The sequence below is a fragment of the Episyrphus balteatus genome, chromosome 1 (genome assembly GCF_945859705.1).
Source record: "Episyrphus balteatus chromosome 1, idEpiBalt1.1, whole genome shotgun sequence".
Classification (NCBI taxonomy): Eukaryota; Metazoa; Arthropoda; class Insecta; order Diptera; family Syrphidae; genus Episyrphus; species Episyrphus balteatus.
The window spans coordinates 115,157,030-115,171,262 of record NC_079134.1 but is presented as its reverse complement, the minus strand read 5'-3'; the positions used below and the strand labels follow the sequence as shown (position 1 = coordinate 115,171,262).

General features: G+C 30.1%; 1 protein-coding gene across 3 annotated transcripts; it reads right to left on the bottom strand.

The window, feature by feature from the left end:
* Positions 1 to 99: 99 nt before the first annotated feature.
* On the bottom strand, positions 100 to 12,984 carry LOC129906557 (uncharacterized). Of its 3 annotated transcripts, none has more exons than XM_055982363.1 (4): positions 12,853 to 12,984; positions 5,825 to 6,005; positions 4,930 to 5,422; positions 100 to 2,194 (listed from the first exon to the last, which is right to left on the bottom strand). In XM_055982363.1, exons 2-4 carry the CDS (start codon positions 5,825 to 5,827, stop codon positions 207 to 209), a joined length of 2,484 nt encoding a protein of 827 aa, XP_055838338.1. In that variant the 5' UTR covers positions 5,828 to 6,005; positions 12,853 to 12,984; the 3' UTR covers positions 100 to 206. The 3 variants fall into 3 exon arrangements, with proteins under 3 accessions (XP_055838338.1, XP_055838340.1, XP_055838339.1); XM_055982365.1 differs by lacking the exon at positions 12,853 to 12,984 and adding an exon at positions 12,533 to 12,679; XM_055982364.1 differs by lacking the exon at positions 12,853 to 12,984 and adding an exon at positions 12,302 to 12,458.
* Between the last annotated feature and the right edge of the window lie 1,249 nt (positions 12,985 to 14,233).

The window sequence follows — 14,233 nt, the reverse complement described above, 5'->3', positions numbered from 1 at the left end:
CTTTCATCTTCAGTATCTCGTTTTATTGGCCACTATACTTTAGGACTTTGCGAATAAATTTGGCGTGAACATTTTTTAAATAATAAATAAAGCGATTGATTCCAGGTAAAATAAAATATTTTTATTTAGGAAATAAATAATTGATAAATATTAAATAATGGAATAAAGTTTATTACGAACTCTTGAAAAAAATTATAGTAAAATTATTACACAAATGGTCCGGCAAAGTAGATCTTCCTTTGTCTAGGCAAGGGCTTTGTACTCAATCCAGAGCTATCAATAAACTTGTCGAAGCTAGCAGGTTTTTCAATCTTAATGCAAGTGGTCGGTTCTGCTATTATAGGAAACTCTTTGAATACTGTCTTTGGTGATCCTGGGTCAGTTAATGATATTGGTGGCTCATTTTCGTTTTCATTGATTTTATCGGGACTCCCACCTAAGGAAAACTCTTCATCTAAGTTATACTCGACTCCATGAAGCTTTATAAGAACATCTTTTGATTTATCCACCATGCTAACATCAGAGGCTCTGTTTATATTCGGAAGGTTCGAAGAGGACTTTCCATACTCAACATCTAAATTATACCAGTCAAATTCTGCTTGAATGGGAAGATGTTTCTCCTGTTCAACAGGACTCGAATTTAGTGGAAGTTTAACTATCGGCGTTTGGGATTTATTCGAAAGGGTCGATATATTAGTTGATTCATTTTGAACAAAATGAGTCGTCTTTGAAGGCACTGTTGGAAAAGAGTACGTCATTCGTTTGTTTATTTCAGCCAAGATATTCGGAACATTTTTGCGTTTAAATTGCCGTGGGGACCGTTGAGACTTTGATACTACTTCAAAGTGACGAGCTTTTACAGGTAAGTTTACTTTTGATTGTGGTGATTTTGGAACTGTAATTGCAGCGAAAGTTGATAACTGGGGTATATTAGCAAATATTTTATCAATATCATCAGTCTTATGAGATTGTTTATCGCTATTCAGACTTTCTGTCTCTAAATCAGTTTCAAAATGTTGCTCCTTGTGAACGTCAGCAACTACTTGTACGAAAGTTGGAGTCGGGTTCACCTCAGAGATCGAGCAATAATCTGGTTCTGATAAAACTAACTTATCATCAGTAGTTGCGAACTTTTCAGATTCATTGAATCCATTTTCCTTGAAAGCCTTATTGAATTTTAAGAGGTTCGCTGGTTTTGGAGGTAGTGCTGGCGGTTGCTTGGGTTTTTTATTTTCCAGGTTTGTGAGCTCTTCTGGTCCAAGTTTTGCCTCCATATCAACGTACAAGTGGGAGGAGTTGTTTTCACTACCAATCGGTTCATATTCGTTGCTATAGATACTTTCGTAGTTTAGAATGTTATCTTTGATTTGATCAGCTATTACATGTTTATTTTGTGGGGAAAGTTGTAAGGAGACATCAAGATTTTCTTGGTAGTGATCATTATTACTTCTCGGCACAGAAGCCATACTATTTTTCGTCGAAAAATGCACTCGCTTTCGAGTATTTCCTGTATTTCCTTCTCTAGTGATTTTATTAATGCTACATTCCAAGGGCTTTGATTCGCAATCATTACTTGGCTCTTCCATCGATTGTTGTAAAAGGATCTGATTGACGCACTCCAGGACTGGGTTCACGGCAACATTGTAACCATATAAATTTGTTTGTACGCCTTGATCCTCCTCTCCCTCGCTAGCACTGGCATACCAATTATCGTTGGACATTTCAAATTTATTTTTCGGCGGCGTTTCTAAAAAACCTTTCGAACTACTAATTGAATTGCTTTTGCTGCTATAAGGCGATATATTGATTTCAGGTGAGAATATTCTGTTATCCTCAGCTGGAAAAAATAAACTCGATGCCGATGAGTGGTTTTGATTTTTTAGTCTGGAATTTATATCGCATTCACTATTTATATCGTATTCGATTGAAGAAACACGTGGTACATCATGAAGCTTATTAGTTGCTGTATTGTAGGAAGTTATTTTATCGTAGCTTTTCTGACTATCATCGTTACTAATTGTGCTCGGATTTTCTGCTAGACTATCGAAATTATCATCAATCGCCATAGAACGGGAATGCATATAATCTCGGAAAGTACCAAACGTTCTTTTGCTTGTGTAACGAACGCATCTTCGAGCTCCATTAAATGAAGATGATACTGTATCATCACTTGATAATTCACTTGTTGGCTGATCTGAAAGAAAAAACAAGAAAATTTTTGATATATCAAAAAATTGTAATTTATGCATTATGGTCAACGGAAAAAGGTCGTATGTAAAAAAAAACATAGATTTGAGATATAACGACAACAAAACCATATTTGCTCATATTAGTCATAAATTCTAATCTTAGTTAGGTCAAACATAACTCTTATGTTTTACTTAGTTTATTCTAAGTTGCTAAAAAATATTTATTTTCAACCTAGCAATGGGCAGGTTCAGAAACGTTAGGGACTAAATATTTAGGTGATTTCTCGTTCTCTGATTGGTCAACTGTCAAAAAAAATCCTTCCAATTTAGGTAATTTTATTGGAAAGCTGACTGGAAAGTTAGGCAAGAAAATGTTCCTTAAGTATCTAGGAAAGTTTTTTTTGTCAACATGACCGCTAATTGTTTTTAATTATAGAATTTCGGTAAAAGAATTAAATCTTTTTGTGTGAAAAACGAGTACAAAGTGCATTATCGCTTGTAACTAATATTAAAGTGAAATGAAATTTGGTGTCTGCCCCACGCGATCTGTAAAACTCTCAATAAAATTTCGAAATTTGACAAAAATGGCGTATCCAAACTAATTTAGTCAATTTGTTCAAATTTCCGTTCGGAAATTGACGTTGCCTAAATATCTAGTCCCTAATATTTCCTGAACGTGCCCAATGATTTACTTTCATGCGAGAAATCGCTGAGAACTTCAAATAAATTTGTCAAATCGATAAAAACGTTAGTTTTATTTGTTTTTTGAGAAAATTTATCAAAAATATTGTTAAAAATGCCTTTAATTTAGTAGAAAATGCTAAAATTTGTGAAAATCTAACAAAATTAGTGTTGAATTTAATAAATGGATTAATTTTAGCGAATGTGTATGTGTTTTGTGAATGTATGTGAGCGTCAAAATTAGAATTGAGAATAAAACAAAAAAGGGTTTACATTCCCTTAAAATTTTGTTCAGTAAATTTTGGCATTTGCCAAAAGTAAGTAAGTTAACTGATATTATTTTATTTAATTTTCGTCCATTTTTGTACCATGGCAGAGGAAATATATTCATAATACAAAGGCGAAATTAATTGCTTCAACAAAATATTGGTAGAGATCAACACAAAATACTTAAATATTTGTATGTATACGATGTAATTTAACAAACGACTTTGTGATTTTGTTTGAAATCCAATTACAATTTTGTGTGAAATTTTAATAGATCGTTTTCATTATTCGGTGGTTTATGATTTTTTTTGTTCCTTTATAATGGAAAGGGCTTGAAATATTAATGAATATAAAAATCGTTTTGCATCAAAAACACCGGCACTAAAAAAAAAAAAATGTCATGTACCAGGAACCAGACCTATCTTTCTATATGTTTTTGGACCCGCTGAATCGGAAATTTAAGTCCGTTTGGACCTGTAACCCTTCAGTTTTGGGTAAAATGCAAAAAAACTAAAAAAAAGGAACTATTTGTCTTTTTTTAGGACTTTTTTGCATTTTTTCAAAACTGGAGGGTGACTGGGCAAAACGGACTACAAATTCGGATTCAGCGGGCCCAAAAACATATAGAAAGATAGGTCTGGTTCCTGGTACATGACACTTTTTTTTGTGAGCCGGTGAAATCAAAAGGTCAAATTTGATTTTTTCTTTCAGCTCATTTAGTTTCTTACGCTTCTTAGTTTCCTCAAAACTTTACAAAACTTTTGCTAGTTCAATATTTTTATAATTATGTAAAAATTAAGCTCTTTTTACCGACTTCCAAAAAGGAGGAGGTATTCAATTCGTCTGTCTTTTTTTTTTTTTTTATGTTTGTTACCGCATAACTTTGGACCGAATGAATCAATTTTGATAATTCTTTCTGTATTGGAAAGCTAGGGGCTGCAATGTGGTCCCATTTTGTTCAATTTAAGCCATAGGAACTATTAGAAAAACCATAAAACCCCGTTTTGAATCATAGACGTCGGTTTTGTTTTTTTTGATAAAAATGATTATTTCTTTTTATTTACTAAATGCTTTTTCTTTGATTTAATTTTAATTTGCCTTGAAAAAAAAAATAAACACAGCAAACAATCTTTTTCAGCAGTCAAGGAAGCTCAAAATATTGTGCGTTACAAAAAATTCGAACCCTATAAACCGTTCTTTACAGAACGAACCATGAAAAATTGATTTAGTAATAACTCATAGTAATAGTAGTAAAATTAGTAAAGTTTCACTTATTTTTCGATGATAAATTCACAAGTAGAACTGAAATATAGTAAAAGTTTTCTAAGAAGTTGTTAGAAAAATTCGTAGTCTTAAAATATAAACCTTATCTTTCTTTTCTAACTTCGCTGTCTTATTGGCATTCAATTTATAGTGCATTCTGGATACTGTGAACTAATTTATTGCATATGCTGTCCATTCTAACCAGTTGTAATTAAAAACTTTTCTGATCAGCAGCAGCTGTAACTAGTATTTGAAAGAAAGTCCTACGTAACATTTTCGAAGTCTACAAGTTAAACAACAAATATGTAGTTAAAAGTGCTAAAAGCCTGTCTCAAAAACTATTAACACATCGCTAGCTGAGAATTATAGGGTATGTCTGCAAATGTTTCTATAAAACATACAACCCTATAATTCACAGCTAGCGACATGATCAAGTTGTCACAGCTTGTAATACCAAAAAATTTATTGGTTTGATCTTACAAGGGTTCATTTATAATTAATTAAAATTAGACTCCAATGTTTAACTCACCATTTAGCAAAAGTCCATCTTTCGTTGTCTGACTCCAATTATCTTTTGTGTCTATGGCATAAAACTTTTTCTTACAAGTATCACATTGCAAAGCATCAAAAAGAAATAAATCGTTGTTTGTTACCGCAGCATCGTTCAATTTCTTTCGCAACAACCGATTTAGACATATCAATCGGCATATTTCTGTGTCATTTTTCAAAAGCCGCTGATTGATACGTTTTTTGTCTAATTTCAGCTTCGATTCCATACAAATCAATGATTTAATAATAACCGAAAGCTCCTCCTTGCGACGCTGTTTTTCTATGGCTAACTCATTTTGTAGTTGCTGATTCTGTTGATCCAGAAATGTAACCATTTGCACAAGTTTGCCTCTATCACCACGCTCTATACTACTTTCGGAATGTGGTGAGTCACAAGTTCTTCTTTGGGTTGCGGGGCTATCATAAGATGATGAAAAAGATCGGTCATTGGATTTGATTGACTGGTTAGATATCTGGAAATAAAATTATTTTAAAATTGTTGATATTGCAAATTAATAAATCAAAAATCAATGAAGTAAAATTTTTTGTTGTTTGAGATTATGCAAAATTTCTTTTCTATGGTCTTATGAGAAATGAATGAATAAAGAACACAAAAAACATACAAAACATGATATTTTTAAAAACATTTCCTGTTTTGTTTATTTAGTGCGTTTTTATGTGAATTTCTATTTGCCACAAAAGATGAATTATTTTGGATCTCCTGCCAAAAAATACTTGGAATTACTAGTTTTTCAAATTCAATTCGCCAAAAGAAATAATTTTTTTTAACAAAAACAAATTTAAAGTTATTTCACGGCATCAGTTTTGTAACCTGAGCATTATTTTTAAATAAGAAAAAAAAAGATTGAACTCACCATTTCGTCAATAATTTCTTCCCAGTCCTTGTATGTTACTACTTCTAACTTTTAATGGAGCCGAACAAAGCTATGCTTTCTGCACAATATTTATGTTTTAGATCGTAAGTAGACATTTGTATACAAGTCCTATCCTCCGTTGAAGAGAGTAATTTTAATCGTCAGGATTTATATCTGTAATCTAGATAATGTTGGTTTTTAGTTTATTATTATAATTTATATTGATTTAAAGTTTTAGCTTAAATATTCAAATGGTTTGTGATTACAAATTCTGATTTTATAACACTGGTCAACAAAATCTAACTTTTTTTTTGGCACAAGAACCAAAATATACTTTTCTAGTAGTTTTTGGGGTGCTGAATCCGAATCTGGAGTCAGAAAAATTTGATTGGCCTTCGTTTTTGAAATATTACAATTAGAAAATGTCAAAAAACGTAATTTTGGCTGTTTTCGAGGTTCTGTTTTTATGTGGGGTAATTCATTATAAACAAATTTGTAACGCTTATTATAAGAACAGATATTCTTCTTTCAAAAACTGTTTAAATTTTCCCGATATCTCTTTTATTGCTCGAGATATCTTAAGTTTCATTTAATAAGTCAAAGAGAAACTAAACTTAATTTAAAGTTTAAGTCACTGGTCACAGAATTTTTGCCACAAGAACTAAAATATACTTTTCTGAAGGTTTTCGAGTTGCTGAACTCAAATCCGCAATCGGAAAAAATTCTATTAGTCTCCGTTCTTGAAAAATAACCGTTATAAAAAAAAACCCTTTTTTGCATTTTATAACGGTAATATTTTAAGAACGAAGGCTTATAGAATTTTTCTGATTGTGGAGTTCGAGTTCAGCAACCCAAAAACCTTCAGAAAAGTATATTTTGATTCTTGTGGCCAAAAAAAGTGTAATTTGGTTGGCCAGTTTTGTTTCTGATTCAAAGACCGCTACTTAAATTTTAAATATCTCGGGCAATAAAAGAGATATCGGAAAGATTTAAACATTTTTTGTAACGGTGCTCTTATATGCACCGTTACAAATTTATTCACAATTAATTACTCCACATAAAAACATAACCTCGAAAACAGCCAAAATTATGTTTTTTGACATTTTATAACGGTAATATTTCAAAAACGAAGGCCAATCAAATTTTTCAGCACCCCAAAAACTACTAGAAAAGTATATTTTGGTTCTTGTGGCAAAAACCTTGTTGACCAGTGTAATTAACGTTTTTAGAAGAATGTTGACTAAAAAGTTCAACGCAGGATTTAACTTTTAAATAGTTCAGATTTGATATATTTTTTGAAAAATGTTTGTTATTGTTTGTATTTGAATATTTTAAAATTTGAAATGAATTTTATTTTGAATTAAGATTTGAATTTAACAGTAGTTACATATTAATTTACATTATACAAAAATTGTTATGATTTTGTTTGTATGTTATATTTAAACTTGAATTAAAGTATTAGAAAATTAATAAAGTCAAGCACCATGGCATTATCTTCAATAAGCATATTTTTTAGACAGAAATGCATTATTATGAAACTCAGAAATGATTTCCAAGTACAAAATGTATTTTTTGTACACAAGGTCTTTGTAATTTTAATTTTCCCTATTTCTTCTCAAACTTGTCTAGTGCACATTTCCAAATTGAATAATTTCCTAGTAATGACTTCTTGTCATGGTTTAAATCTCAGATTAAATACATATTAGAAAAAAACACAACTAATGTTTTTGAATGTCCAATCATGTCATCAGAGTCTCTACTATTGATGCATTTCAATTATCAATGTGCACTCAGTTTTAAAAATTCCAAAATGATTTTTTTAAACAAAGGCAAATGGAACTGCCATCCAATTGAAAAGATAAAAAATGTTAAAAAAATACTTTTTTAAAATATTTTTTTAGTTTCTGAAAATTTGAATGCACATTTATCATTGAAATGCCGAGACTTTGATAACATGATTGAACATTTAAAAACAATAACATTCGTTTTAGGTGATACTGGAACCAGATTACAAACCAGTCCTTCCTGCATGTAAAGACGAACTGATGCAAAAAATTAAATGTTTCAAGAGAATTATTTTTTTTTTTAATTGTCCATTAGTGTAATGAGGGTTTTGATTGCAACATTGATTTTTTAAGTGAACCGTTATTAAATTCTTTTTTATTTCATGGAAATCTGTTTTTGTTTTTGGTAAACAATCGGGTCTATAACAATAGAATTATGGTGAACTCTTCTGTAGTACCAGGGCCAGTTTTATGGTGGGTTAACGATACTCTATATAAAAAAACGAAATCAACCCAATCGTTTTTCTATTGATTTGGCGCCTTTATTTTTCAACCCTACTTCACATCTACATTCGACCTATTTTATTTTACCAAAACCGCTCGCATTTTCATACGGTTTTTGAAAGACGAAAGTGCCTCCAATCTTTGTTTGATATTTTTGGCTTCGGCAAAGTTACTTCTTTTTTTTCCCCATTTTTTGTTCAATTAATTTGGCTTCCTCAAAAGTGTCCCTGTTTTAAGTTCTATTCTTTTTCAAAAACGAGGACACTTGTTCTATTTGTTTTGACTTTTACAAATACGCCCCTACTTTAAACCCAACCATCTTTTAAGAACAAGGCGCCACAATGTTTACTTTTAATTTACTCCAAAGATGCCCTACTTTTTTTGAAGGACAAAAGCGCTTTTAATCTTCGTTCGATATTTATCAATCTTCAATTTTTAAATATTTGCTGTAACTGAATTTTAAATAAAAATTATTTTAAACAAAACAAGTTTTTTTTTATTCTTATTTTACCTTTTTGTATTTCTTCTTAAAATCCATTAAAAACGCATTTTTTTATTTTTATCTACAGGGTGTCCCAAAAGTAATGGATCAAACGAAATATGCTGATAGGCCAACTATAGGGCTCTCAGAATTTCGTAACTTGTTCATCCCAAATCCGTACGGTTTTCGATTTAATGCAGTTTTTGCGAAAATTTGAAAAATCCCGACTTTGCAACAGTATTTTGCTTCCTCCGCTCATAATTGATTTTTATTTTTTACAATTCTTTCACTAAAACATTGCCTAATAATAAGAAATAATTAATTAATCAAAATAATTTTTATTTCGAACGCCATTTTGCTGCAAATTTATTAACAGTTCCATGTTTTATAAAAACTCAATTTCTTTCTTTTATTTCAGAGCAACACACTGAAAAAAATTTGAACGGTATGGCACTGGTTTATTATTTTGAAAACTTGCCGTTTTATTGCAGTTTTCAAAAATGTATAAAAATTTCCAAAGTTGAAGTCAGAACTGAAGATATTACAATTTGAATGCAAAAAAACAGACGTTTTCGGAGCAAAATAACAAACAAAAATCAAGGCTTTTATCCAAAAAGAAATAAACAAACAACAGTCGAGAAAATGTGTTTATTTTTCTTTGTTATTTTTCTCTGAAAAGCCCTGTTTTGTTGCTTTTATATTGTAATATCTTTAGTTCTAACTACAACTTTGGAAACTTTTATACATTTTTGAAAACTGCAATAACACGACAAGTTTTCCAAATAATAAACCAGTGTCACACCATAAAAATTTTTTTCAGGGTGCTGCTCTGAAATAAAAGTAAGAAATTGAGTTTTTATAAAACATGGAACTGTTAATTAATTTGCAGCAAAATGGCGTTTGAAATAAAAAATATTTTGACTAATTAATTATTTCTTGTTATTAGGCAATGTTTTAGTGATCAAAAAAATCAATTATGAGCGGAGGAAGCAAAATACTGTTGCAAGGTCTGGATTTTTCGAAATTTCACAAAAACTACATTAAATCGAAAACCGTACGGATTTAGGATGAACAAGTTACCAAATTCTGAGAGCCCTAAAGTTGGCCTATCAGCATATTTCGTTTGATCCATTACTTTTGGGACACCCTGTATATATTTCGAGGACCTTTTCAAAATTTTTCTTAAATACTAAACAAAAATTAATAAAACAGAAAACAGTGGATTAGTTTACTCGGTAAACTGCAATAATTGTGAAAAAGTTTATATAGGAGAAACAATTCAAAAAATGAGAACAAGAATGAGCCAACATAAGAGCGAATGTGAAAAAATTATACAAGGGTCGATCAACAAAAACTTCGCTGCTTTGGCTTAGAGCTGGGAAAATCGTTCATTTCAAAAGATCGAATCGTTCAAAGATTGATTTCACCAAAGATTCGGTCTTTTCTATCAATCGTTCTTTCGTTCATTTAATCGAAACCATTTCTTTTTCATTCATTTCGTTCTGAAAAATGAGAGAAGAAATAAGAAATCGCGTATAACCTGAAATATTAACATTTCAATGCAACCATATAAAACAATTTTTCGTTTATATTTTCTATGAGAGTTTTTTTAAAATCTAATTATCTCCGCTTTTTTTTTGAAAATATATTTTAGGAAAATTTTAATGGTAAATTTGATTATTAGTAAGGCCCTATGTCTCCGCCAAGTTCAAAACGTCGAAATAGATAGATACATCAAAAATAAAAAGAAGTCAAGGGCATATATTCGATAGAAATTCCCAATTGAATCCGATTCAATTCAAACTCTGAACCTGATTATATAAACTTGTATCAGTTGTATGCATTGAATCGAAATGATAATTGAGAATGAATGGAATGAACGAAATCCGAGTTCTGAGAGATTTTTTAGATGATTTTTGATTGTGAACGATTTGGATGAACGAAACGTTCTTTCCCACTTCGTGGTTTTTGATTGTAAACGATTTGGATGAACGAAACGTACTTTTCTACTTCGTACTTTCTTATTTTATGAACGAGATTGATATAAGGATTGATTGATTTGGTTTATAGTGATTGCAATCACTCAGAATTTTCGGTGAACGGGTCAAAAAGACCGAATCAATCACGATTGACACAGCTCTACTTTGGCTGATCATGTCAAAGAAAGTGGACATTCTTTTGATTTCGATGGAAGCAAAATTTTGAAGTTAGAAAGAAATAAATTTAAGTTGCAAATTCAAAAATTATAAAAAATGAACAAATTGCTTGTAATTATAAAATTGATAAACGGAATCACAAAAATACATACTACAATTTAATCGTCGATGTTAATTTAAGAAACAGTTAAATTCAAATTTTTTATTTTTGTACTTAAAATACTTTTATAAAAATTTGTTTAGTGTTTTTTAAAATTTTTTATTTCAAAACAAGTGTCTTATCTGTTTAAATTTAATTTATATAAAATTTTCAAAAGAAACAGATACAAATTAAATCATTAATTGTTAATATTTTTGGTAGGTAAAAGTGTAAATTTATAAATGTATTTTTTTTAGTATTTTAACGAATGTTTTTTATTATATACTAGATCCTGATGATGAGGCAAAAAGGTCCTCGAAATAAATAAATAAAAATAAAAAAAATGCGTTTTTAATGGATTTTAAGAAGAAATAAAAAAAGGTAAAATAAGAATTATAAGTACTTAATCCAGCAATACAAATAAACGAAATATATAAAAACAAGTTTTGTTTTCATTATTTTAAAAATTATTTCTTGTTGAAAGTTTTATATTTGTAGAGGTCGCCACGTGAAATCTTGCCCAGGGGAGCCGGTAGTGCTTAAAACGGCACTGTGTAGTACACATTTAAATAATGTTCCAAATGCCTATATTGTTATAAAATGAAATATAATAAGAAAATGTCTGCAGACTAATAAAATCAGTGTAGTGTACGTGCGCTCTTAAAACGAATTCTTCACTAATTTGGTAGTCTGCCGATAGTTCGCCGACGATTAAGTTTGAATTCAATCGAGTTGCAAAACAATCTTTTCCATCGACTGGGACTTAGTCGTTCTAGTGTGCGCACTCATATATTTCTATATTAACTAATTAAGAGCCCGACTAAACTATCGGCTGATAGAAAGTCTGTTGAGTGCGGGGGCTTTAAAACGACCATATGTGACTTACGAGGCTTATATTTTTCTCTCTTATTAACAACTTATAAACTAACTAAATAATACCTATAGTAGGTATAATAATACCTATAGTAGATAGGTATATTTTTTGTGAATGATAAAAATGCATTATCATATTTGCAAAAACTGTATTAGTCACTCTTATCAGCAATTTTATAGTAATCAAATTTCACACTGACAAGAAATGCAAATTTTGTACATTCTCTTAAAAGATGTTCTTTTCCAGCCCCGATTCGAATTACTTGTTGTAGGTATTTTTGTTTTGCTTTTTCAATCATTAAAATAAAAAATAGGTGCTTCAGCTATATTTACGCTTGCGAATTTCTTTTCCGCCTTCGAATGTAACCCATTCTATTTTCTTAAAAAATCGTGTTCCATACAACGATCTTAATAACTCAAAATTATAATTACAAAGAATAATGAAGAGAAATTCACAATTCATTAGATTTTTTTGGACATGCAAGTTGCCTGACCCAAATCAATTTTTTTTAACAACACATAAAAAGTATGTCATTTTACTTTTTCAAGTAGGTGATGGTCATACGTTTAGAAACAGAAAGGCTCAAAATATAAATAGTAGATCGTTAAATGAATGTTTATTTTACTGCACAATTTAAACACTTCCTTTAGGTACTAAAAAATAGAACAAAGAAACAGATAAAATAATATCTGTTGAGTCAACATAATAAACGTGAAACTCGTAGGTATGATTAACAATTTCTTCTACTTTAACTTTGACTTTGCTCTTACCAAAGAAAACCCCCCGTTCTGAACTTTGTATTGTTAAAACAAAACTGGTTTTCGCAAAAATAAAGTAGATTGGAGACACTGTAGGTGCACTAGATGTAATCGTGTAAGAGATACTATTTATTGGGAAAATATTTTAACTTGAACAATTTGTTGAAGTATAGCAGAAATAAATTGTTTAAAAAAAAAATAATACAATACATTATTTTTATACAAATAATTTTACTACGAGGTCAAATTTTTGTAAGTCAACAATTTTATATACGTACAAACATTATTAAGTAAATAAAACATTGTTATGGTTTAGAAAAACAAATACCTACATGTTTTTGTATAATTAAGAGGTAAAAATAGACAATAAATAAATATTTATTATCAAAAGTAATTTATTTGGAAGCTGCTAAAAACAAGTTATCAACTTTTCTGTCAAATTTTGATTTGCCTACAAATTTAAACTCAGCTGTTTTAACCAAAGATTTTATCAATAAAGATCTGATAGTGTGCAGTTACACGGAGACTACACAGCTATATTACACGGTGATGCATAATGCTGACATTCCACGAGTCGATATAAGTCGCACTGCAAAAGTCGACGAGAAATTAAATGTGAAGATTGCGACTTTAGAGCGTCCCACATAGGGGTATTTACCTTCAAAAACCGCTCATGATATTTTTATTCGCTTAATGAAGTTGTACTTGACTAAAACCACTGATTAACAGTAATAAAGCTTTTTTCTAATGAATTTAGGTATAAATAAAGTATTTTGGATTTGTTGGTATACACTGAAAAAAAAATAGTGAATTCTAATATTTTTCAATATCAATAAATATTTTTGATAGTTAAAATGTCACGGTTAAGGCTTAACTACATTCAACTTCAAAAAGTACAAAACGTCGCCTCAATAAAATAATGTCGTATGTTACATTCGGCTACTTTTGGGAAAACGCAATTAAAGTTCAGATTTTATTTTCTCGAAAACTGTACGGTGAATTTTTTAAAAAATGTCATGACATATACAGAAAATATTTTTCTATTGAATTATGGTAGAATTATTTCAATATTCCGATCCAGAAAAAAATAATAGTCAATTTTCTCCAATATGCCGATGTCGTATGTTACGTTTTCACAGAAACTATTTGCTAGCCAAACACATACGACAAATTGATGACACATACGACAAAAATAAGCAAAGTTTTATTCGAAACTTGTTTACGACATACGACAAATAGATGTCAAATTCAATGCGAAAAACAAATAACTAACGTTAATTTATTAACTTTTTAAAATCACATTAGCTCTTGGTATAATAGTTTAGTAGTTAAGCAAAACTCGATTTTAACAAAAACATCAATGGTAAAATAACATACCTACATCTAACTTCTAAACAATTGGTTTAGATAGAAGCAGTTCACCTATAAAATTATAGAACTTTTTTAATTTGGAAGTGAGATGTATGTTTTATTTTTTGTTAAAATCGAGGTTTCGCTTAATTCGGGTAGGTATATTACTATGGGTTATTGACTTCACAACAAAATTCTTGCCTAAAGATAAAATCACATAAATAGAAAAAAAATAATAGGTACATTATTTTTAAAGCAATTTTAGAATTAATGAGATCACAGTTTACTTAAATTAAGTTATGGGGACTTTTCACGAGTCGATTTTTGCGGTGCGGCGAAGCTTTTCGACCCGTGTAAACGTAA

Excerpts from the sequence above, each read along its gene's own strand:
- LOC129906557 (XM_055982363.1), bottom strand. Across the intron at positions 2,195-4,929 it reads AGATGGACTTTTGCTAAATG|ATCAGCCAACAAGTGAATTA; the intron begins GTGAGTTAAACA and ends TTTTTCTTTCAG.